Source organism: Sitophilus oryzae, unplaced genomic scaffold (genome assembly GCF_002938485.1).
Source record: "Sitophilus oryzae breed Bouriz unplaced genomic scaffold, Soryzae_2.0 scaffold_1393_pilon_pilon, whole genome shotgun sequence".
In the NCBI taxonomy this organism is placed as follows: Eukaryota; Metazoa; Arthropoda; class Insecta; order Coleoptera; family Curculionidae; genus Sitophilus; species Sitophilus oryzae.
The window spans coordinates 2,511,784-2,536,989 of NW_022146052.1; the positions used below are offsets into that span (position 1 = coordinate 2,511,784).

The 25,206-nt window shown below is 30.8% G+C and overlaps 1 protein-coding gene across 1 annotated transcript in view; it reads left to right on the forward strand.

The window, feature by feature from the left end:
* LOC115875642 (enolase-like) overlaps positions 1–25,206 on the forward strand; it is a 68,928-nt gene that overhangs the window by 29,644 nt on the left and 14,078 nt on the right. Inside the window, exon 5 of the mRNA XM_030891154.1 lies at positions 1,185–1,388. Coding sequence (XP_030747014.1) covers positions 1,185–1,388 — 204 coding nt within the window. The remainder of the gene's footprint in view (positions 1–1,184; positions 1,389–25,206) is intronic.

The window sequence follows — 25,206 nt, forward strand, 5'->3', positions numbered from 1 at the left end:
CAGCCTAGGCAACGCAACTCTCTCCTGAAAAGGAGAGTTTGAGAAGAAAGAAGAAGAATATAGCTTATACATCAGTAGTTCATCAGTAGCTTATACATACATCGTAGTTCGTAATTCGGTACTTCAATACTTCGGGACTTAGTTTTAGCACCTGACTAGGAGCAATTACTAACTTTAGTTTGGTAGTTGGGTACTTCAGTAGTTAACGTATACCTTAGCCACAGCAACGGGCATGTACCTATAACAATAAAAAAAATTATAAGTGTAAAAGTAAGTAAATGTGTAAAAAATAAGTAAAAGTTGTCTCTAGATATTTTGTGGATTTCGGTCGCCTTGAGATAACCGCAGTTTTATTAATTTGCTTTAATCCAAGTATAATAGCAACCTTTAAAAAATTATGTCATGAACTGGTCCAAAATGTTAAATAACTACTCACGCAATAAGATAACAATAACTTAAATAAGCAATAACTTCCTCGTCAAAAATTATGGCAAAAAGTTGCTATAGACATGGGTGTGAAAATTAATAGTTTTAAAGTTACTGGATGTTAAAATTTAAAAAAATAGGTCTTTTGTAATTATCTTAAATACCATTTTTTTGAATTTGCTGTAGGTAGTATTGAACATCAGTGTTATAAATTTTGATTAAATTTAATAATAAACTACATTAAATAAATAATTTATTAATTTTGATTAATAAAATTGCGTTTATCTCATCAAGGAGATCGAAATCGACAATATATCCAGATGCAACTTTTAATCGTCATCAAACGGCCTAATACAATTTTGCTAGCAAGAAAAAAAGGTCAGTAGCGCACATGTTTTTTTAGAAAAAATATTCCAGTGATAATCTATTTAAAAAATATGTAGCATTAAAATATGGAGCACTTTTACCTTTAAAATTTCATTCGAATCGCTAAAAACACTTGGAAGGAAATTATAATAAATAAAAAAAAATGAAATTAAACCCCGAAGCTACGAAACAAAGCAGAAACGGACCTATGTTGATATAAAAAATAATCTTTATTTTTACGTGAGGAATATCTCTACGAGAGATGTCCCATGTTTTTTAGTGCACCTTGTATTTAATTTATTCTTGTATTTGATTATCTCGTATCATCAACGAATTGATTTTTAAGCTGTCTTTCAAGAGAATATGTTTCCTAAATTTGGAGTAATTTTTAGGACTTTACGATTTGGATTTTAAAAATCCAAAAAGCGACAAAACTAAATGGATAAAAGGCGATAAGTTAATGGCAATGTATCAAGATTTCATAAAAAATTATCCGGTGGTATCTATTGAGGACCCATTTGATCAGGACGACTGGGGTGCATGGACAACAATGACAAATTGTACCGATATACAAATTGTTGCAGATGATCTAACAGGTAAAGTTGTGATATCTAATTGAATAAAAAAATTATAATAACTACACTCACCGGCACGAAAAACGGGCATCTTAAAATATTGATGTACAGGGTGGGCCAAATTGGATACTTTTAAAGGGAAAACACTCTTTAAAAGTATCAAATTATTCAATATAATAAAATTTTTATAATCAATACATAAATAATTACTTTCTCTTTAGTTTAAAATTAAGTTTATTTAAAAAAAATATTTGACCGAATTAGACGAAATTATAGGAAAATTAGATAGTTTATGCTGTATAAATTAGATAGTTTATACTGTACAACAATCAAACAAAATCGCTTCTTCTTCTATACCATCTAAAAAAATGACTGAATCAAAGCTTAACTGGGAATTATTTAAATCCAAAATGGATAATATTAAACCGTACGATGGAGACAGTAGTACTCTCAATAAATTTATCAACAGATGTGAAAGTATTTTTAATAGTTACAAAAATTTAAATGATGCCGAACTTAATCAACATATTCTTGAATCAATTCAAGAAAAATTGATTGACAAGGTAGAGATTATGGTCGGTAATCGAGCCGAATTAACCGATTGGAATAGTCTTAAGACCGCTTTGATTCAATCATTCTCAGATCGAAGAGATCTGGACTGTTTAATACAAGAGTTAACCCGAACTCACCCTGATAAGCACGAAAATATAATAGCTTTTGGCAATAGGTTACAAATTTTACGAAGTGTGGTAATGTGGTACAACGTATCAGTAACGATACCACTTTATCACGCCAAGAAAAATTTTGCCATATTTCTTATCTCGACAAAACTGCTTTAAATACGTTTATCGCAGGCTGTAGTGGTACTTTAAAGAATAATATACATATAAAAAAACCAACAAGTTTAGAAGACGCGATGGCCTATGTGATCGAATTTGAAAATTTTGAAAGGTTATATGGAAAATGTTATAGTGATTTTAATAAATCACAAAAGCCAAATTTTAATAGCCCACCTAATTCTTTTAATAATAATCAACAAAATCAATTTAATTCTAGAAATAACCATTTTAACCATTCAAATAATTTCAATAATTTTAAGCCACCCAGTAATTTTGCTACTCGTAACCCTTACAATAATAATCATAATAACAATTTTGGTAATCAACAACCCTTCCAATCAAAATTCGAGTGGCCATCACAACCGATAAATATTCAAACACAAAATGTACCACCTAGACGATATCCTACAAATCGCGAAGTATTTGGACCGCCACAGGATGTATTTAAACCACGACCTATACCACCGAGTCAACTACCGAAACCCGAGCCGATGTCGACTATGTCGCGTATTCCTAGTATGAATAGTAGAAAAAGTTTCTCACAGAATATCTCTAACGGACAGCTCTTTAACAGAAATCGCAATTCTAACTACCAAGAATTATACGCCAATGAATGTGAACAGGAAACGTCATACGATAACTACAATAGTAATGTATATTACGACGAAAATACTCAAAATTATACATGCGATAATTTAATTTATGATCAATATTATCGAGAATCAATAAATAATAAAAATATCGAACAGGATGAAAATTTTCGAGACACCAGCCTCGACGATCAATTGACTTGATCGAAATCAATAATATAGCTACTAATAATTCTTTACCATATATTGAAACAATAAACCCTTCTTTAAAATTACTAATCGATACAGGCAGCAATAAATCAATTATTAAACCTTCAATAATAGAACAATATTTTCCAAACTTTGTCTATCAAAGATCTAACATAATTAAAACTGCCATAGGTAGTAAACTAACTAAATATCAAGCTACAGTACCTATTCTTTTAGATTTTGGCATTAAAAATAATATAGACTTTATTCTCTTTGACTTTCATGACTTTTTTGATGGAGTCATAGGCCGTAATGATCTTATTCAGATGAATTTTAATATTAATTTAGTACAACAAAAGTTGACAGGAAATAACATCGAAATTCCCTTTAAATATCGACAACCCAAAGACGTAAATTTCTCTGGTTTTGTTAACCCCAATGAAAAAATAATTAAAAATATGCCTGTTAATGTTTATGAAGTTGAAATTTTATCTAAACCAGGAATGATTAACAATTTAAATGCTCTAGAAACTACATTCTTAGTTAACAACACAGGAGATACTAACGATACTATTGAAGAGTTTCGTGAAACTATAGACGAACTCCCGCCACTGGACAATGCGACTCGTAGTCTTAGGGCTAGACGTTCTGAAAGAACCGACAATTAAAGTCATTTCGGATATACGAATGCGACCCCTTAATAGAATAAGACCCCCTGAGAGAATAAAACCCCCTGATAGTATAAGACCCCCGGTTAAAAAAGGACCCCCTGATAGAATAAGACCCCCCGATAGTATGGGAACCCCTATCGTAATCTCTGACGACTCTACTGATTTTGAAATAGTTCACACGTCACTAGAAAACCCTATATTTAAGTTACCTGTTATTGAAAAATCTTTAAATACTTATAAAAATAAAATTATCCTAACGGTAGATCAAGAATCAATAAATTGTAGATATGACAAAATTCACGAAGTCAATAAAAATAAAAAGGAATCAATAATAAATAAACTTAATGATAATCGACAAGACCCACCAAAATTCCTTAACACAGAAACTGCTTACATAAAGACAAAAAATCGTTCTAAAGACTTGCCGAAATTTAAGAAAACTACCATTATAAACATTAGACGCAGACGATGGAAATAGATACGATTCAATAATTAATCAATTAAATAACGATCAAAAGAAACTAATCAATGAAGTCAATTTTCAAATATCTCTTTCAAAAGGGTTGATTGATAACTATAACAAAACAATAACTACTCTAAGCAAAAACCAAGAAAATCTTCAAAACCAAACCAAACCAAAAAAACCAAACCAAACCAAACCAAAAACCAATCTACCGATGACTGTAAAATAATCGACATCCACGTTCAAGAGCCTATCATCGAACAAATAACGCCAAGAGAAATACTTTTACTACCTTCAAGACCACAAAGAATATTTTCAAAATGTAAAACTGATCGATATTTGGAAATTCAAGAGCCCAGCCTAATCAAAATTTCCAAGGACTGTGAGGTTCACATAAATGATTAAATATATTCCAATGATGTCTCAATACAAGACAGCAAGTCTTTAATACTACCACCAATTAGTTTTGATCAAGTAAAAAGAAGTAAATCCTTCGAGGCCTTCAACATCACGAAATTAAATTTTGACAAAATGTTCGAGCTAAGACAAATGGTTAACCAACTGCATCCCTTAACCCCATCAACGAGAAGTTTCATGGACAATTCCACTGACATCATATTCATGGTTTTGTTGATCCTCATCACTCTGAGCCTACTCTTCATCACAAGAAAGAAGTTACTCTACCCTATGCTGAGCTACATAAGGAAGAAGATATGCCCATCCAAAAAAGAGATGCCCGAAGACCCACCACGAAAAGAAAACTCCGTCCCATGAGACCTGCTGATCATGCTTTTATTGATAAGTTTTCCTTTTAAGTTAATGTTCATTATAAATTCATTCTTTTGTCAGATTTCGTACGTACAACATTCACGCTGTATACTTTTAAATAAATAATTGTTTTTTAAAAAGAGTTTCCTTCCGTCGAACAACATAATTCGCCACTGTTTTATGACAAAATTGAAGAAACTAAACTAAAACTAGTTTTAGTGAACCCTAATCGACATTTGATTTCGGAAAATCGACTATACATAATATATCATATTTTACGCAAAATTGTAAAATTTCCAGGGATTTTGTGCCTAAACGGTTGACTTTAGCGAAAATTTTCATAAAACCTTTTTATAGGAAATTTTATTCTGTTTAATTTTGCTCTCTTCAAGTTTTTGCTCTCTTGCCGGCGGCAAGTCTGGAAGCGTGCATTTTATGGATTTTAATTAGGGACTCCAAAACCTATAAACCTGCAAAGTTGCAAAACTTCCAGACATTTTTCCAAGCAAAAATCCCAAATGACTGAACTATTTCGGTACTAGCAAATTTTTGTTCAATGATGGTGCAGTTCGTTAAACAGCAAGCAAGGGATGGTTGTCAAAAATAAAATCGATAAAAATTGAGGTTTAAATGAAAATAATATCAAATTATTAAGTAGTAATCAGTCATGAGAAATTTAACTTGAACACATGATCACAAATGACTCTCAAAATAAACTCAAAGCACAATTTTTTGAATTATTACTACAACCAATAGCAGTACACAATAAGGCACTCATTTTTTGTCAATCCATCTCTGTGCTGGGACGCAACGCTCGAACCCCGCAGGTCGACGGACGGAACTCAACTGAAACGCTCTGCAATCTGCCGATATTCGACAGATTGTAAAAACTGGCAGAAAATATTTGGGAGAGTGCAACTACTCTTTTCCTTCTACTATGCCTGTACTTTAAAATTTAATATATTTTGTTCTAGTGGACCGATTTTGATGTTTTTTTTAACGATTTGTAGCTAAATTATTTGACTTTTTAGTAGCTCTTTCTAAATTAAAAATGAAAGTTTCCATCTGTCAATTATATGGAGGAACACAAAATGTTGATATTTTGGTAAAAGTTTGAAACACTGGAATATGTAAACAAAGTAAGGAATTAAATTATAAAAATTAAATATATATAAAAATAGTCATCTAGGGACGTCTTTTCCTGAGTTTGTTTTTTGATTCATCTCAATAGCTTTATTTTTATTGAAGATATTCGCTTTTGAATATGACAGTAACGATTCACAGCAATTTTACCATTGATTTTGGGTACTCATCAACACACTTATAAAATAGTGTTTATTGTTTTTGTAATGTCACTGTAATTGAAAAGTCATATTATTGTTTATTGGAATTTACTCTAGTAGAGATGGTTTTAGGTTCTGAAGCATCGGCTATTACTGCTTTAATTGATCTGGTAGATATCAACTTTAGGACTTAAAACCATATCTGTTAGAGTAACTGCCAAACAGACAATAATAATATGATTTTTCAAAGACAGTGACATAATATAAATCATAAACATTATTTTATAGGTCTGTTGACTAGGACCAAAAGCAAAGATAATGGCTTTGATGTAGAAAATTCGAAAATATGTTTCTGTCTTCTTCAAAAGCGAATATCTCCAAAAAAAATAAAGCTATTAGGATGGATCTTTGAATAAGAAGACTAAGGAAGGAGCATATCAAAAATCTTAGGTACACCGCGATGGGCCTCAGATATGGCCGACTTAAATTCCGATTTATCAGTGCCGTTCTAATTTTATTTAAAAAATGTAAAACTATGATGTAGGGTATGCGTGGGGTAGACTCAATAATTTTTTATTTATTTTACGTTGTGAATAAATGTTGGTAATTATTAAGATTGTTATAAAAGTATAAAATTCTAATAAAAATAGATAAGTTATAATAATTATTTATAACCATAAACATCCGATACGCTACTGAAGCAGGTAAGTCAAACTGACGTATCTAAATTCTTTGACATCTAATCTTTGACAAGTAGCAAATAAAAGCAAAAATGCAAGAAAAAATATATAATTAGTTAATTTAAGTGAATTTCATAAATGATCGGTTTACTACACGTATGTATATTATATAGTCACTTACTAGCGAAAAGTTGTTCCATTATTTCACTCGATTTTTGCCGAGATCTACCGCACGCTACACAACCAACTATTTTAGAGTCTTTTTCGATAAATCGCGATAGTGTCACTATTAATTTTAGTTCTGCCACAATTTCCATCTAGATTTACTACCTTTATACACTCGCTTTTTTCAAAAAATGAACTGGAATTTTTGAGTTCTGGATAGATTTACAATAGTTCTATAGTTCTTGATAAGTTAGAAAAATAGTTCTGGTTAATTTCGGGAGATATGACTGATATGAGGGGGGTGCCAACTTCACGTAGCACCCTTTTTTTATTCTGGAACAGTTCTGATAGTGGAAATATATAGTTCCTGACTATTGATCAAAATAGTTCTATTGTATTAACCAAGTTATAAACAAAAATAAAATGGCACCCTGCGCAGTTTAAATCGATTTTCTATGTCAAAAATGATTTAAAGAATAGTTCTGAATAGAGTTCTGAATAGCACTCCAAAAGTTCTATAAGATGTACTATTTGACTTTTAAAAAATACCAATAATTAAAAATTTCATTGATGCACGACTCTATAGATAGACATAAAAATCGACATTACGGAGGAAATGCAATGTTGAAAAACAGTTCTGGTTAGAGTTCTGAATAGCACCCCAAAAGTTCTATAAGATGTACTATTTGATTTTTTAAAAATACCCATAATTAAAAATTTCATTGATGCACGACTCTATAGATAAACATAAAAATCGACTTTACGAAGGAAATGCAATGTTGAAAAACAGTTCTGGTTAGAGTTCTGAATAGCACCCCAAAAGTTCTATAAGATGTACTATTTGATTTTTTAAAAATCCCCATAATTAAAAATTTCTTTGATGTACGACTCTATAGATAGACATAAAAATCGACTTTACGGAGGAAATGCAATGTTGAAAAACAGTTCTGGTTAGAGTTCTGAATAGTGTCACGCGTTTTGGCCTTAGCTCGGCTCTTTTAAATTAAAAAAAAAGAAAAAAAAATTTAGAAAAGAAGTAAAAAAAAATACGAAGAAGAAAAAAAAATATTATTAAGTTAGCGATTAAGAAAAATAAATATTTATGGAATTTGCAGGGTCTAGTCGCGAACAAATTTATGCCCTAGCTCAGAAAATTCGGAGAGTAGGGGCGGGTTAAGAGCGCCACTGACTTTAGACGGAAAAAAGTCAGAAATCCCCCAAGGTGTATTTAGGGACCTTACAAGTTCCACAAAATACATAAATAAAAAAAGGTAAATAAATAAACAAAAAAAGTCAAGATCTTAGAGAATTATGTAGACATAGGGCCAAAGGAAAAATATAAAAAATAATGCAAACTGATTAGTTTCAGTACCCTCTATTGAAATATAAAAGGAAAATATAGGAAACAGTAAATAGAAAATACCAAATAGCAAATAGTAAATTAAATAAATCAATAAAAAAAATTGTGCACCAAGAAAAATATATCTCACAATACGCAAGTAACAAAATTACGTAAATACCTAGGTACCTTTCGTGATCACGTAAGATTTACAAAATAAAATATATATGTATATATCAGCGCAACTAAATTCAGCTAAGATATCAAATTAATCAACAAATTAATAAATCAAATAAATAATACTAAACCAATTCACTAATAATAATAATTAATAATATAATTATTAAATAAATAAATCAAAATAATCAACTAATAATTATGAATTCATCAGTTCAAGAAATTTAGATATCGATAAAAAAAATGAATAGATTTAAATTTTAAATAGAGACAAAAAGAAACTGTGTCAGCTGTATTAAATTTACAAAAAAAAATTAAAGGAAAAAAAAATGAAATATTATTTTATCAACAGAATTAAGTATGTGAAAATTTATTCTAATTAAATTATAATGTTAAAAAAAAAATTATCTACGTTCAGTATTCGTACGCAATTCAATGAAATTCAAATCGTAGATAGGGAAAAAAATAAAAATTGAATTGTACGATACCAAATAGTTGAAAATCTTCTAAATCAAATCAATCTTGGGCAGACACCGTCGGCTGTCAACTGTCAACCGTCGACTGTCAACTCCTCCAGAAAAGTAAAATGGATACAGCGAAAAAAAACTGCTCCAACAAAAAAACTGGCTCAGAGAGAAGTCCTCAACACAGAAGAAAAAAACTTCTTCGGCCCAGACAAAAAACTTCTTCGGTCCAGACAAAAAACTCTTCGGCTCCGACGAAAAAAACCCTACGGAGAAATAATATTATAGTTTCTCCATAGTACGAGATACCATAAAAAAAAGATAGTTTTTTTTTAAAGAAGAAAAAAAAGTGGAAAGAAATGTATTAATTTAAAAAAATAGGCTTTACCTGCTAACTCAGGGTTTTCTACGAATCCTCAGGTGATTAATATTATTTCTTCCCCTGGATGGAATGGGGTGCTCAATAAAAAAAAGGCGGGCTGCTTGGTTGACCCACGTCAGCTTTTTGAGGTGAAAATCCCGTCACCGGTAAACCGTAGCACCGTCCAAAAAAACAAAAGGTAAGATAGGATGCTGCAGTAATTTTTGAGGCACACTCGAAAATCCCCACAAGGGTAAAAATCAAAAACTTGACAAAAATGACCGAGAGGCCTCTGTACCTCACACTAGCTGAACATAAAGTGACCAAACCAAGGTAGTTCCAAGAAAAACGAAAACCTTTTTTGCAACAAAGAAATAGCCAGATAAAAACACGAGCCCTTGATAAAATATGGATTGCCAACCATGAGCTGAATAAAGACATGAAGAAAAAGTTATATATTAAAGGAAAATAAAGTTAATATCAATAATTTATATAATTAATAGAATAAATAAAGTTAACGAGATTAATGAAAGTTATATAGAAATTTGCTTATCAAAACATTCAAAAATTAATAAATAACAACAATCTAGAGATATTGCGCATGACTCACTTGCCGGATCGATACGATATTTTTAAGACAATTATGCTTAGAAAATTCTACCTAAAAATTAAAATAGAGCAACATAAATTTAATGAGTTTAACTAAGTGACAATAGGCTCAATAATTACTGTTGATTAAATAAAATACAAAAATATATAATCAATTTATTAAAGTATATTTTGGGTTGCCTAATAGTTAATGTTAATAAAAATATAAATAAATATTTGACAGTTCAATTCAAAAATTTCTAACCTACGTATTTAGTATATAAACAGAATTAACGGCGGAAAGAATTATTTTATCTATTTCGGCTAAAATAAATATTAAATTGTATTAAATCAAACTAGTTTTGTGCTGCAAAAAAATGTTATTAAGTGTGAAATATGTTTTAGTTAAAATAAGGATGGAATAATTACTTTTGTTAACATGTAAGTACGATTTATTTATTCTTGGTTTACTGAATTGAACTGATCGATATTTCAGACTAATAATAATATCAATTAGCGTTAAATTATTAAAGAAAAGAAATAAAATAGTTTAGTGAAATTTTGGCACGTTACAATAGCACCCCAAAAGTTCTATAAGATGTACTATTTGATTTTTTAAAAATACCAATAATTAAAAATTTCATTGATGCATGACTCTATAGATAGACATAAAAATCGACATTACGGAGGAAATGCAATGTTGAAAAACAGTTCTGGTTAGAGTTCTGAATAGCACCCGAAGAGTTCTATAAGATGTACTATTTGATTTTTTAAAAATACCCATAATTAAAAATTTCATTGATGTACGACTCTATAGATAGACATAAAAATCGACTCTACGAAGGAAATGCAATGTTGAAAAACAGTTCTGGTTAGAGTTCTGAATAGCACCCCAAAAGTTCTATAAGATGTACTATTTGATTTTTTAAAAATACCATTAAAAATTTCATTGATGTACAACTCTATAGATAGACATAAAAATCGACTCTACGAAGGAAATGCAATGTTGAAAAACAGTTCTGGTTAGAGTTCTGAATAGCACCCTAAAAGTTCTATAAGATGTACCATTTGATTTTTTAAAAATACCAATAATTAAAAATTTCATTGATGCACGACTCTATAGATAGACACAAAAATAGACTTTACGAAAGAAATGCAATGTTGAAAAACAGTTCTGGTTAGAGTTCTGCGAGATTCTTTGATATTTATATGAAAAACAAGAGAATACAAATAGTACGAATGCAAAGTTACATGTATTTATTAGCTTCAAATACTATTTGATTTTTTTAAAATACCCATAATTAAAATTTTCATTGATGTACGACTCTATAGGTAGACATAAAAATCGACTTTACGAAGGAAATGCAATGTTCAAAAACAGTTTTGGTTAGAGTTCTTAATAGCACCCCAAAAGTTCTATAAGATGTACTATTTGATTTTTTAAAAATACCCATAATTAAAAATTTCATTGATGTACGACTCTATAGATAGACATAAAAATCGACTTTACGGAGGAAATGCAATGTTGAAAAACAGTTCTGGTTAGAGTTCTGAATAGCACCCCAAAAGTTGTATAAGATGTACTATTTGGTTTTTTAAAAATACCCATAATTAAAAATTTCTTTGATGTACGACTCTATAGAGAGACATAAAAATCGACTTTACGGAGGAAATGCAATGTTGAAAAACAGTTCTGGTTAGAGTTCTGAATAGCACCCCAAAAGTTGTATAAGATGTACTATTTGATTTTTTAAAAATACCCATAATTAAAAATTTCATTGATGTACGACTCTATAGATAGACATAAAAATCGACTTTATGGAGGAAATGCAATGTTATAATAAAAATATTAATATTTAAAAATTTCATTGACTCCCGACGTTATGCAGTATGTCCCCGGATTTGAGGAAAATGCATTTTTCATAAAAAGTTTTACTTGTTCTTAAATGGTTAATCCCGTTCATACTTTTCCAAATTTCCATACCGTTTTAGAAAAAATTAAAAAAAAAACATGGAAGTATTATTTAATTTGATCTAAGTCCTAAAAATCAAAAGGCATTTCTATGATAAATACTGTAACTTCGACTAAATTCTTTGATGGATGGTTATTATAAATTTTGATTAACGTCATATTTTTTGCTCTTTTAAAATATCACACTTTTCGTAGTATTGTACTAAAAAGGATTTGTGCTTCTTTAACATTTCAAAACAGCAAAAAATATGGCTTCAATTAAAATTTTATCAATAACAATCAAAGAATGAAGATGAAATTATATTACCACAGAAACGCGTTTTGATTTTTAGGATTTTTCAACCATATTTTCATGTTTTCTTTAAATTTCTTTAAAACGGTATGGAAATTAGCAAAAGTATAAACAGAATTAACCATTTTAGAACAAGGCAATATTTTTATGGAGAATGCATTTTTCTTTTTTCTCAAAATAAGTCTCATAGAGGTTAACTTTAAGAGCAAAAAATAATATTGAGTAACAGCAAAATAATAGTCAGACTAGAGTTTTTAATAACAGAAATTTTATAAATAGATGGAATTACTTTGCACCTATAAAACTTACTATATCGAAAATTTGGTTGGCTCTGATTGATTCTAAATTACGTGGCAATAAAACTGATTAAATGAATATTTATGTAACATGATATATTAATTTTTTCCTCCGTAATAGCTTTGGTAATAGTTAGATTAGTCTTGTCACACTGGATATCGTTATTTGATGTATGTGTAACTCGACACCCAAACAAAATACAAGGGCGAGTTGTTCAAGAACTGGCCGATTCGTCCTAATAAAAACAAAGCCAGAGAATTTATTACAGAAAGGCTGCGTCTAAAAAATACCATGGGTTTATAAAATATTGAGTCGTTATAAATAGAATATAAAGTATAGAAAGGTATTATACAAAGCGTTCTTGGTAAGAACGTACGTATTTTTGTAAGATTAAATTTGTGATTTAATTATTTTGCCTCTTTTGAGATTAAATTATATTTTATATAAATTTGAAGCTAATAAATACATGTAACTTTGCATTCGTACTATTTGTATTCTCTTGTTTTTCATATAAATATCAAAGAATCTCGCAGAACTCTAACCAGAACTGTTTTTCAACATTGCATTTCTTTCGTAAAGTCTATTTTTGTGTCTATCTATAGAGTCGTGCATCAATGAAATTTTTAATTATTGGTATTTTTAAAAAATCAAATGGTACATCTTATAGAACTTTTTAGGGTGCTATTCAGAACTCTAACCAGAACTGTTTTTCAACATTGCATTTCCTTCGTAGAGTCGATTTTATGTCTATCTATAGAGTTGTACATCAATGAAAATTTTAATGGTATTTTTAAAAAATCAAATAGTACATCTTATAGAACTTTTGGGGTGCTATTCAGAACTCTAACCAGAACTGTTTTTCAACATTGCATTTCCTTCGTAGAGTCGATTTTTATGTCTATCTATAGAGTCGTACATCAATGAAATTTTTAATTATTGGTATTTTTAAAAAATCAAATAGTACATCTTATTGAACTTTTGAGGTGCTATTCAGAACTCTAACCAGAACTGTTTTTCAACATTGCATTTCCTTCGTAGAGTCGATATTTATGTCTATCTATAGAGTCGTACATCAATGAAATTTTTAATTATTGGTATTTTTACAAAAAATCAAATGGTACATCTTATAGAACTTTTAGGGTGCTATTCAGAACTCTAACCAGAACTGTTTTTCAACATTGTATTTTGCGCGTAAAGTCGATTTTTATGTCTATCTATAAAGTCGGGCACCAATGAAATTTTTAATTATTGGTATTTTTAAAAAATCAAATGGTACATCTTATAGAACTTTTGGGGTGCTATTCAGAACTCTAATCAGAACTGTTTTTCAACATTGCATTTCCTTCGAAAAGTTGATTTTTATGTCTATCTATAAAGTCGTGCATCAATGAAATTTTTAATTATTGGTATTTTTAAAAAATCAAATAGTACATCTTATAGAAGATTTGGGTGCTATTCAGAACTCTAGCCAGAACTGTTTTTCAACATAACGTTTCCTTCTTTAAGTCGATTTTTATGTCTCTCTATAGAGTTGTACATCAATGAAATTTTTAATTATTGGTATTTTTAAAAAATCAAATAGTACATCTTATAGAACTTTTGGGGTGCTATTCAGAACTCTAATCAGAACTGTTTTTCAACATTGTATTTTCTTCGTAAAGTCGATTTTTATGTCTATCTATAGAGTCGGGCACCAATGAAATTTTTAATTATGGGTATTTTTAAAAAATCAAATAGTACATCTTATAGAACTTTTAGGGTGCTATTCAGAACTCTAACCAGAACTGTTTTTCAACATTGTATTTTGCGTGTAAAGTCGATTTTTATGTCTATCTATAGAGTCGGGCACCAATGAAATTTTTAATTGTTGGTATTTTTAAAAAATCAAATGGTACATCTTATAGAACTTTTGGGGTGCTATTCAGAACTCTAACCAGAACTGTTTTTCAACATTGCATTTCCTTCGTAGAGTCGATTTTTATGTCTATCTATAGAGTCGTACATCAATGAAATTTTTAAATATTGGTATTTTTAAAAAATCAAATGGTACATCTTATAGAACTTTTGGGGTGCTATTCAGAACTCTAACCAGAACTGTTTTTCAACATTGTATTTTGCGTGTAAAGTCGTTTTTTATGTTTATCTATAGAGTCGGGCACCAATGAAATTTTTAATTATTGGTATTTTTTAAAAATCAAATGGTACATCTTATAGAACTTTTGGGGTGCTATTCAGAACTCTAACCAGAACTGTTTTTCATCATTGCATTTCCTTCGTAGAGTCGATTTTTTTGTCTATCTATAGAGTCGTACATCAATGAAATTTTTAATTATTGGTATATTTAAAAAATCAAATGGTACATCTTATAGAACTTTTAGGGTGCTATTCAGAACTCTAACCAGAACTGTTTTTCAACATTGTATTTTGCGCGTAAAGTCGATTTTTATGTCTCTATAGTCTATCTATAGAGTCGGGCACCAATAAAATTTTTAATTATTGGCATTTTTAAAAAATCAAATAGTACATCTTATAGAACTTTTGGGGTGCTATTCAGAACTCTAACCAGAACTGTTTTTCAACATTTAATTTCCTTCGTAGAGTCGATTTTTATGTCTATCTATAGTGTCGTACATCAATGAAATTTTTAATTATGGGTATTTTTAAAAAATCAAATAGTACATCTTATACAACTTTTGGGGTGCTATTCAGAACTCTATTCAGAACTATTCTTTAAATCATTTTTTACCTAGAAAATCGATTTAAACTGCGCAGGCTGCCATTTTATTTTTGTTCATAACTTGGCTAATACAATAGAACTATTTTGATCAATAGTCAGGGACTATAGAACTCTTGTTCTAGAATATATTTCCACTATCAGAACTGTTCCAGAATAAAAAAAGGGTGCTACGTGAAGTTGGCACCCCCCTGTCATATCTCCCGAAATTAACCAGAACTATTTTTCTAACTTATCAAGAACTATAGAACTATTGTAAATCTATCCAGAACTCTCAAATTCCAGTTCATTTTTTGAAAAAAGGGTGCCAACTTCACACGAGTCCTTTATACAACTATCAGTAGTAGAATAAATAATAAATAACATAAAATAAGCTCCGTAAAGACTGACAAATCCACAAAATTTCAAATCAAATTCAAATGTGTCAAATGAATCGTCAAACAGAACTGGATCCCCACCCTAGAGTCCTTTTTCCGCCCACCATGCATGAATACATGGATAGCATTATGCTCCTTCCTTAGTCTTCTTATTAAAAGGGATGGATCCAACAATAAACTATCGAGAAAATATAAACCTAGATGACAAAATTATTTTAAAATACCTTGCTTTGTTATCGTACTCCACAGGGTGTTTCAAACTTTCACCAAAGTGTCAACGTTTTGTTCTCCTTCGTATTATTGACAGATGACAACTTCATTTTTAATTTAGAAAGAAACATTAAAAATTGAAATAATTTAGCTACAAATTGCTTAAAAATTCTTTTTCTCTTTTTTCTCTTCTTTTTTTCTATTTCTTTCTTTTTTCTTTATTTTTGTGACTTCTCTTCTTAAAAATCCATCAAAAGCGGCCCTCTAGAACACAAACAATATATAAAACTTGATAAAACTAAAATATACATGAAATTTTTAAGGTGTCCGTTTTACGTGCCGGTGAGTGTATATCCAGGTTTGTAAATAAATAAATAGGATATTACTTGTAGCTTGCCCAAAAACAAAAGGCCGCTTTTTTCTTTATCTTATTTATTAGTTTAAATATTTACTAATAATTCTCAGAAGAACTCTAAAAACAAATTTGGCGTCTTAATTTAGTCCTCTAGCGCCCGCTTCTCGTACCCTCTCCTCTTCTTTCTTCTTTTCTTTTTACTAGGGCGCGTGACACTAACCTTATTAACTATCATATATATACAAAATAATAAAAGTATATGAACATAATATATGATGAGGCAGTGTGCCCAGTACATCACCCCCCAATTTAATTGCCTTTTTTAATGTAATTAAATTCTGTCAACGTCTGGCGATAAAGTTTTAAATCCTGAATATTTTGCGTACCTACTGATATACCAGTGAAATCCTGGTGGAACCAAGAAAAGGTACCTCCTTTTCGGCAAAATTACATTTCCGCAACTTCACTGTTAATCCAGCAATACCAAATTTAACGAAAAGAGTTCTCAAATGATCCAAGTGTTCCTCAAAGTCACTCGAATGTACAAAAAGATCATCCACGTACGGGATAACAAACTCGTTTACTTCTTCTCCTAAAACCATATTTAAGCCACGAATAAAACTAACAGGCAATATTGGAAGATTGCAACCTCCCGATTTCAGCTGTTTATAAAACGTTTCACTGAGCGAAGATATGTCTCACACCCACTATCAATTAAAACCTCCTTATGAAAACCCATAATATCAAAACTAACTACCGGACGTCGACTATCCTTTCTGACATCTTGATTAGAAATCTCTCTTTCCTCCAACAAATTCTCAGAACTTACGTTAAACAATGTGTTAATAACTCTACTTTGATTCGCTCATCTATCTCCTCGATCAGTATAATTTCTGTTCGAATTATTACCCGATTCATGTCCCTGATTGTTACTATTGTTAATACGCCCTCGAACCGGTACCGAATTGTTATTATTACTATTATTAAGCACCATCTCTACGCCAATTATTATTATTATTCGAATTTCTAAACTGGTCATTTCTGACTACCCGTTTTTCTTGATCAAAACTATCGACTCTCCTTAAATATTTCTCTACTTCATCTAGCATATTCAATCCCGAACTAATTATACCCCTCTTAATATCAGAACTAAAATGATTGGTTATTAAATCTATGATTTCTAAATCCCATGGTACTTCATCCAGATACCGTACTTCTTTAACTAATCTTAAAAAATGAACAGCCTTAGACCCAAAACTACTGTGATAAACATCGAATTTTAATTTCTGATAAGTCTGACGTTGCTCTGTAACCCCCCAGTACCTATTTAAAAATTCGTCCTTGAACATTTTAAAATTACTACAATTATCCATCTTAATACTTTCCCAATCCGCAGCTGATTCCCTCAATGCACCTACCGCCAACCTTACCCTAAGTTCCTCTGGTACCCTTGCCTCTTCAAATAAAAATATGAATGAACTTCTCATTTTTTTCTCTTTCTCATTAACGCTGCTGGGTGCACGCTACCCCCAGGCTTAAACTCTAGCATCGAACACCCCAAATCTTTCCATACCGCTAAATAACTACAATTATCCCGTGGCACACCAGTAGGTACATTAAATTCTACCGAACAACTCTCATTACCTGAACTTTCCATTACCTCCTGCCGCTGAACAAAATTTGTTTCAATTGTGGTACTTAGCCTGCCCATTTCTTTCATTGAGTCTGTTAAGCTATGGCTCATCAATTTTACCATTTCTGCTAAATTTTCCAAGACATCAGAGGAATACATTCATTGTGTATATTGGGAGGGGATGCGGATATACCCAACTGCTCTTTCCTACTATCCATTTTCCCTACAAAATTACAATTTTAATATTTCCAGGAGAAAACAGTACAACTATACAAATATATCTAAAATATTTCATATATAAAAATGTCATATTTTCTTGGGTTTAGGTTCGTTAATAAATAATAAATTTAGTTTTTTTTTAAAAACATCTTCTTGACGTTTCGCCCTTAATTTCGAGGCATCGTTTTTATTATCTAAATTTTTTTTTATAAATTACAATGTCAAAATAAACACTAAAAACATTCATACAACAAATTAAACTAATATACTATATAATTGAGTCAATTAGCTTACAAATACAATTAAAAAACAAGAAAACATGTAATTTAAAAAGGATACGAGATTTTTATTTTTTCAGGATGTTCGTGCTATTCAACAGGTCTTGCTTTAATAATTTACTGTATGCTAAGAATCTTATCAACAAATGGAATGCATGGGGGGCGTCTTAATTTTTCGGACGACGCGCGACGCCGCCATTCTCCCTCTAGCAATATATGATGAGGCAGTGTGCCCAGTACATACTTGAAACTCTTGTTTACTCGTTCTAATCAAATATGCAATTGTTGTTTCTTAATCTTGGATAGGCTTACGTGGAAGGATTTCCCTTGTTTCAGCCCTACCTGTTTCACCCTTAATTTCGGGGCATCTTCAAAAGTTTTTATTATCTAAATTTTTTTTTATAAATTACAATGTCAAAATAAACACTAAAACATTCATACAACAAATTAAACTAATATACTATATAATTGAGTCAATTAGCTAACAAATACAATTAAAAAACAAGAAAACATGTAATTTAAAAAGGATACGCATCTTGAGATTTTTATTTTTTCAGGATGTTCGTGCTATTCAACAGGTCTTGCTTTAATAATTGTGTGTGTTGCGAATATTTCAGTATTATGTAAATTAAAGAGAATTAGATTATCTGTCTCTGAATGAGTATAGATTTATTCAAATCGGTTTAGGATGGCTGCAACGACGTCCCGTAATCCTACTGTTAAAACATAACAGCGGTTTTTATATAATATAAAAACCAATTGTTATAAACAATGGCTGTCGCGCTGTACCTATGTGGCGGATTCATCTCTCTAAAAAAATCATTTATGGGTTTTTCGTCACTGCAAGAAAATCTACAAAATAAAATAGTTATTTTTTGTAAACACTGCTGGGCGTTAATCCAACGGAAACCATTTGTCAGCAGTTAGGTTTACAGATAAACAAATTTGCCCAACGAACAAAAAAATGCTTAATGTTTCGGAAAGTTTATCTCTTTCTGTCGTCGGAAGCAAAAAATACAAAGAATTAAAAAAAACTATTTAAAATTTTTAAATGCAACTATTCGAGAACACTGTTTTTTTTTATAACAGATACGTCTGCAAAAACCGTTGGTCAACGGTTGCGACGCGACGGTTAGAACTATATTTTTTTTGTCGAAATACCCATATAGGATTTTTTTAGAGAGATGAATCCGCCACATAGGTATAGACATTTTTTATAAAGGTTAACTTTCAGCTCGTGTAATTTCCTACAAATTGATAGTTTTTATTTTTATGATTTTAGTCATAGATTTTGTTTTGTGCCTCATTTTTTGGGAAAAAAATGAGGGACCATTGCATTTTTATCATAACTCGAGTTTTTGAGCTACAAACTTTTTTAAAAAGCATTTAAAAGGTCTGTTCATGCACTTTAAAAACGGTTATATTCATTTTCTTTGAAAAATGTGTTCTGTCGCCATTATTTTACGGTAAGAGGCTGCAATTAAGTTTTCGAAAAATAAAAAATCACCTTTACAGAGTGATACCTTGGCTATTATTACCATAGATCATATTTGAAAAGTCCAACTGACAATAAATAGTCATTGTTGCAGGTGACAGACGTTACGATTACCTTAGAAACTTAACGGCCGCCGGCCGTTATGATAACGTCCGGCGGACGTTATATGCATCTTTTCCATTCTGATTTTGCTTATGTTATAATAATATAACAATATAGTATGACGAAAAAAATTTAATTTGTAAAATGCCTATATTTGAACAATAAATTGAATGTTTACTCTCACAAACATTAAATTATATAAAAAATACATTTAGCCACTCCCTACGAATATCAATATTCCTAGGTAATCTAACCAGAAAGTATGCCCATGTGGTTTAATATAAATAAAATAACAATTGAATACTTTACTTGCCTATGAAAAGATAATTCGGGGACCTTTATATTAGAATTTCATACACTAAACACTTTCTCGTCATTTTTATAATTATTTAGAAAGTCCCAAAAAAAAAATAGAAATATAATTGCACAAACTTAAAATTAACTTCTCACTGAACACACTTGCATCCTTGGCTAATAAAAGTGGTCGATAAAAGAGTAATTATTAGAATTTTTAAATTAAAAAACGCAAAAAAACAAGCGTCGTTACACAATAGAAATAAGATTATGACCAGAGAGAACACTAATAACTAAAGTGAGAGAGACCGATCAACGTTAATTTTTGAAGATTGTGTTAGTGGCGCGGCCTTTGGCGTCTAACCCGAACTATGAGCGCATTATCGATATAGTAGGTTGCATTCATACCTATATACTGGCGCCAACAATTTAAAATTTGTATATTTGAACAGAAACTTAATTTTTCAAGTTTATAATAAGAAATCTTCGTAGTTTTTTTAGATTATTTTCTTGACAACGAAAATTTATTATTAGACTTTAAAGCATTAAAACGTATAAATAAAATACTGTGTAGGAACATAATAATTTATTTAATTCCATACTCCTTGCCATACTCCAACTCAAGGCTGCAATCTTCAATATCTTTTTTATCTAACTTGGTTGGGAGTGAACAGGGTTGCACGGTTTGGAGCTCGCCTAGAGTATCAGTAGGTATCCCGTAGGTACTCAATGTTTTTGATAGTCTTTATTTTATAACAAGAACCTATCAGTTGAAGAAAATAATTTGTATTACTGGTAATAATATCAGGTATAATACTTAGTCGTTCCATAGGTATCAGAAAAGAATGTGATGTTTTACTTTTACAATCGGATTTATCCCTATCGATTATGCTTATGTAAATTAGCAGTTTACGATTATTATATGCCCTCACTAATACTATTAGGTATTAGGTATGTTAAAATAATTACCTTAAAAAACCTTTAAAGGAAACGTTTTGTCTGGATCTCAACCACAAAACAAAAATTACAAAAATGCCGAATAATCGTGGAATCTGAAATAATCAATAATGACAATAATCTTCTCTTCTGGCAAGCTAAAAGAACGGGCACATTCAGTTAAAAACAATTTATTACTCCGATTATCAACAGATTTTAGTTATCTCCTTCTAGAGCTAAGAAATAGAAAAAGCTACTGACAATCTAATTAATCCTGTCAAATGATTAACTTGCAAAATTGAAAACTTCCTTTTTTGACCGCCTAAACGCTATGCGCGTCTGGGAAGCGCGGTGACAAATTAAACTTGTCTACGAAATGCCCTATTCCACAAGCCCTCTCACTTTAGACAATATGATGACAATGAAAAGTTGGTTTCCATAACAATGTATAATTTGTATTTTCCAAACCGTATAAAATTGTGATTATTTTGGAAATACGTGCAACTTTTAATGCGCATGCGCAAGGTAATGTCCCCGAGAAAGACAAAGCTATTGAACGTTTCATAAGTGCAATAAAGAAGGTTTGAAAATAGCATGTCGTGATGTTGGAGACATATTTTTTAATGCTAAACTTATGGCGTTGATTTATCCACGTAAGTATATATGATCTAGGATTATTACATCTACGGTAATCAACAAAAAATGAATCGATTCCAAAAGCTTCATTTTAGCTTTATATGCGTTTTGCGATAAAACGCAAGGTTTTCGAGTTACTTATAAAAAAATTGCAGAAAAATATGCAGTTTTTAGATGAAAAATCAACATTTTCAATCCTAAATAATTCGGAAAATATTAATTTTCTGGAAAAATATTATAGAACATTTTTTGCTTAGAATTAATTCCTTTGATTTTTTCTATTTAAATGGGTGATTTATTTTTCACCCCCGAGAAGGGGTGGTACTTACCCCCAGGATGAAAGCACACATAGCTACTATGTATTTTTTGTTTCTTACATAGGTATATCTCTATTCACTGTTAAAATTTCACGTCAATGGGTGCGGGTGTCAAGAATTCGGAGGTAATACCCTATTTATACCTCGCTTACTACTGGCCTATGTGGATTATAAGCCGATAAATGGTCAGTCACAGTCAGTTATATTTTTTTACTATATTGTAATTAATAATATTAGACAACGATTAAAACTATTTTGATTGATTAAAATTAAATATTCTTGTAACCTTCGAGGAATAACTGTTTTCATATCAGTTTTTCCATGTTTACTTATTTTTCTGAAGCCTCCACAACGTTTGTTTTTTCGAGTATACCCGCGGCAAAACTTGACAGCTGCTGTCACCAAAACTTACAATTCCTTTGATAACAAGTAAGGAGACAATCAGGATCAGGTCTAATATTATGTATCACTAACGTTTCCTGTAACATTCACGTCACTTGATTGTTTCGTGCTATTTTACAAAATAGTACGATAAATTATAAGCCCGTGTTATAAAAATTAGTTCCCACGTTTTCTGAAATTGATCGAGACGCGCCGTGATTGGTTGTTTGTTTTTTATTGTTCATCTGGTTTAACAATAAAAAACAAACCAATCACGGCGGGTCTCGATCTATTTCAGGAAACGTACGAATTAATTTTTATAACACGGGCTTATCGTACTATTTCCAGAAATATTTCGTAATACATTTCGGGGATAGTGTAGAGGCTGTTCAAAGATTTTACCATCTTTTGGGCCTCCTGGTGTAGCGTTTTTATTTCTTGTGTAGTAAAATTAAATTTAAATATTTAGCCAGAGAATAGGTACATTAAAGAAATGCTAACTTCATGTTAAAAAATGGAAACAGAGCCACCTGGTGTCGCCTGGCATTACTAGCTAAATTGAGGGGAATTGGAGGGGCGGGCCTTAAAAAAGGGGAAATTTTTAAAAAAATAGTTTTATAAGTATCACTGACTTACTGTTTAAAGTTAATAAACATATTTTTTATTACTTTAATATAATTTAATGTATTAAAAAATATGTCTATTAACTTTACACAGCAAATCAATGATATTATTAAAGACTTATTATTTTCAGAGAAAATTCATTAACACGTATTCATTCTTGAAGGTTTTTGTACACGACATGTTTCGAAACATCATCGTATTGATACATACATAAATTTCACCTATTTTTATATTAAGTAGCATAGTTCGAAGAATACAGTTTTTTTTCACAATAAGGGGCCGTCCTCTGCCGGAAACACTGCGACCTGTGAGGCCTATTGTGTTTATCCCCTTTCTATATCTGCACCCATTCTCCTATCCCTGTACCCTGCACTAACTTATGCAGGTCCTTGATAGGATGGGAGCATAGTTCCTCCGGTTCTAGCCTAGCTTACCCAAATAAAAATTGTCGCTTGCGATCAAGAGCCTCGCAGTGACATATTATGTGCTCCGCTGTTTCAGGATCTTTATCGCAGAGTCTGCAGCAAAGACTTCCTTGATACAGATTGAGCTTGTTCAGGTAACACTTGACAAAAAGAATACAGTTACTAAATTCAAATTTATTTAAAATAGCTTACAGTTTTATCGGGATCATTGAAACTAACTGGTACCTACTTGTATTCGTTTTTTAAATAAATGTTTAATGTAGGATAGTTATCTCTGACTTTTATTCTTGATGAACATAATAGACCCTTATTGCTGTTGATTACTTTATTCTAGCTATTTTGTAATAAAATATTTTTCATTTTGGTTTCTTACTTTACCTCTTTCATAAACAAAGTAAGTGGCGCCCTTTTTACTGCCTTTAACCATATCTATACAAATACTTAACATCAATATTAAAATCTTTGCAGCCTAAATATTATCATTTTTTATTTTAATATTTAACATTAGAAAGTCACCGCAAGCCAGAAGCCTTACCTACGAACCCAGCTCTCCTCTAACACTGAGCAACGGATACTTTTTTCTTTCTGTTTAGGTAATGACAGAAAAGTCGTTACACTGGGTTGAGTGGCGGTCGAGCAACCGTGCAAACCTAGGAAACTTCTCGTTCACGTCAAATGAACCGATCAAATTAATAACTAGCTTTGCAACATTTTTTTCCAAGTGACCCTCTAATAAATCTTATTTCACTGGCCTAAAGGTAGTTTCTACAACGATTTTTTGTTGTCAGCTGATGATTTTTGAGAAGCTAGTTTCAGAGGATATCATTGAATAAAACAGCTAAGGAAGGAGCGTATCAACAAAATCAATAATAGAAATCAATCAAGAAATATCTACGTGATATATTTTTAAAGTGTTTTAAAATAGTATATTATTGAACGAGCAATTTATGCTAGCCCTATAAAAGTGAATAATGGCTATAAATTGCGAGTTGAATACTATACTTTGTCTACGGCCATTATAATAATAATGAGGAGTGTTTGAATTTGTATTTTTAATGTTAATCTTACTATTAATTATTGTACTCATGTTTTAGGGGAAGATGTCACTACCTACTTAAAATTTGGCAATTTCAAACGTCAAAATTAACTAAAAGATAATAAAAACGTCAATATCATCAGTTGCTATGCATCGAAAGTCGCAGTAATCTCGAACCATTCTATTTTCAAATATTTGGGAAGTTTATTATCAGATATGTTTTTTCGACATACCTGTATATTAGTACTTTTTTCTACCACCTTTAGTAAAATAAATTTGTTGAAAAATGATAGATCGTACCACCACCAGTGGCTGACTTTTTGTTGTTTTGTGTAACTAAAGTTGGTAATTTGTGTTTTATTTAAAGTTATATATGTATTTGAATTTCACTGATATTATTTCAAGTTCTTTGCAATAAAATATCGTACCAACATTCTTTAGTCAATCAGGAGGTTGATTTTTGTTCCGTTACAATGGCAACTAAATATACTAATAACACGGATTCGGAAAACGAATTTATGCCTTTAACAATCCTCCAGTCTAGAAAGTTTTTATAGGCAAACATGTAATGATCCTTAGACTTTTGTGGTAGCAATCCAAGACTTGTTAATTTGGCCGCCTCTGCTATCTCTGGTGGTGTACAGGGCTC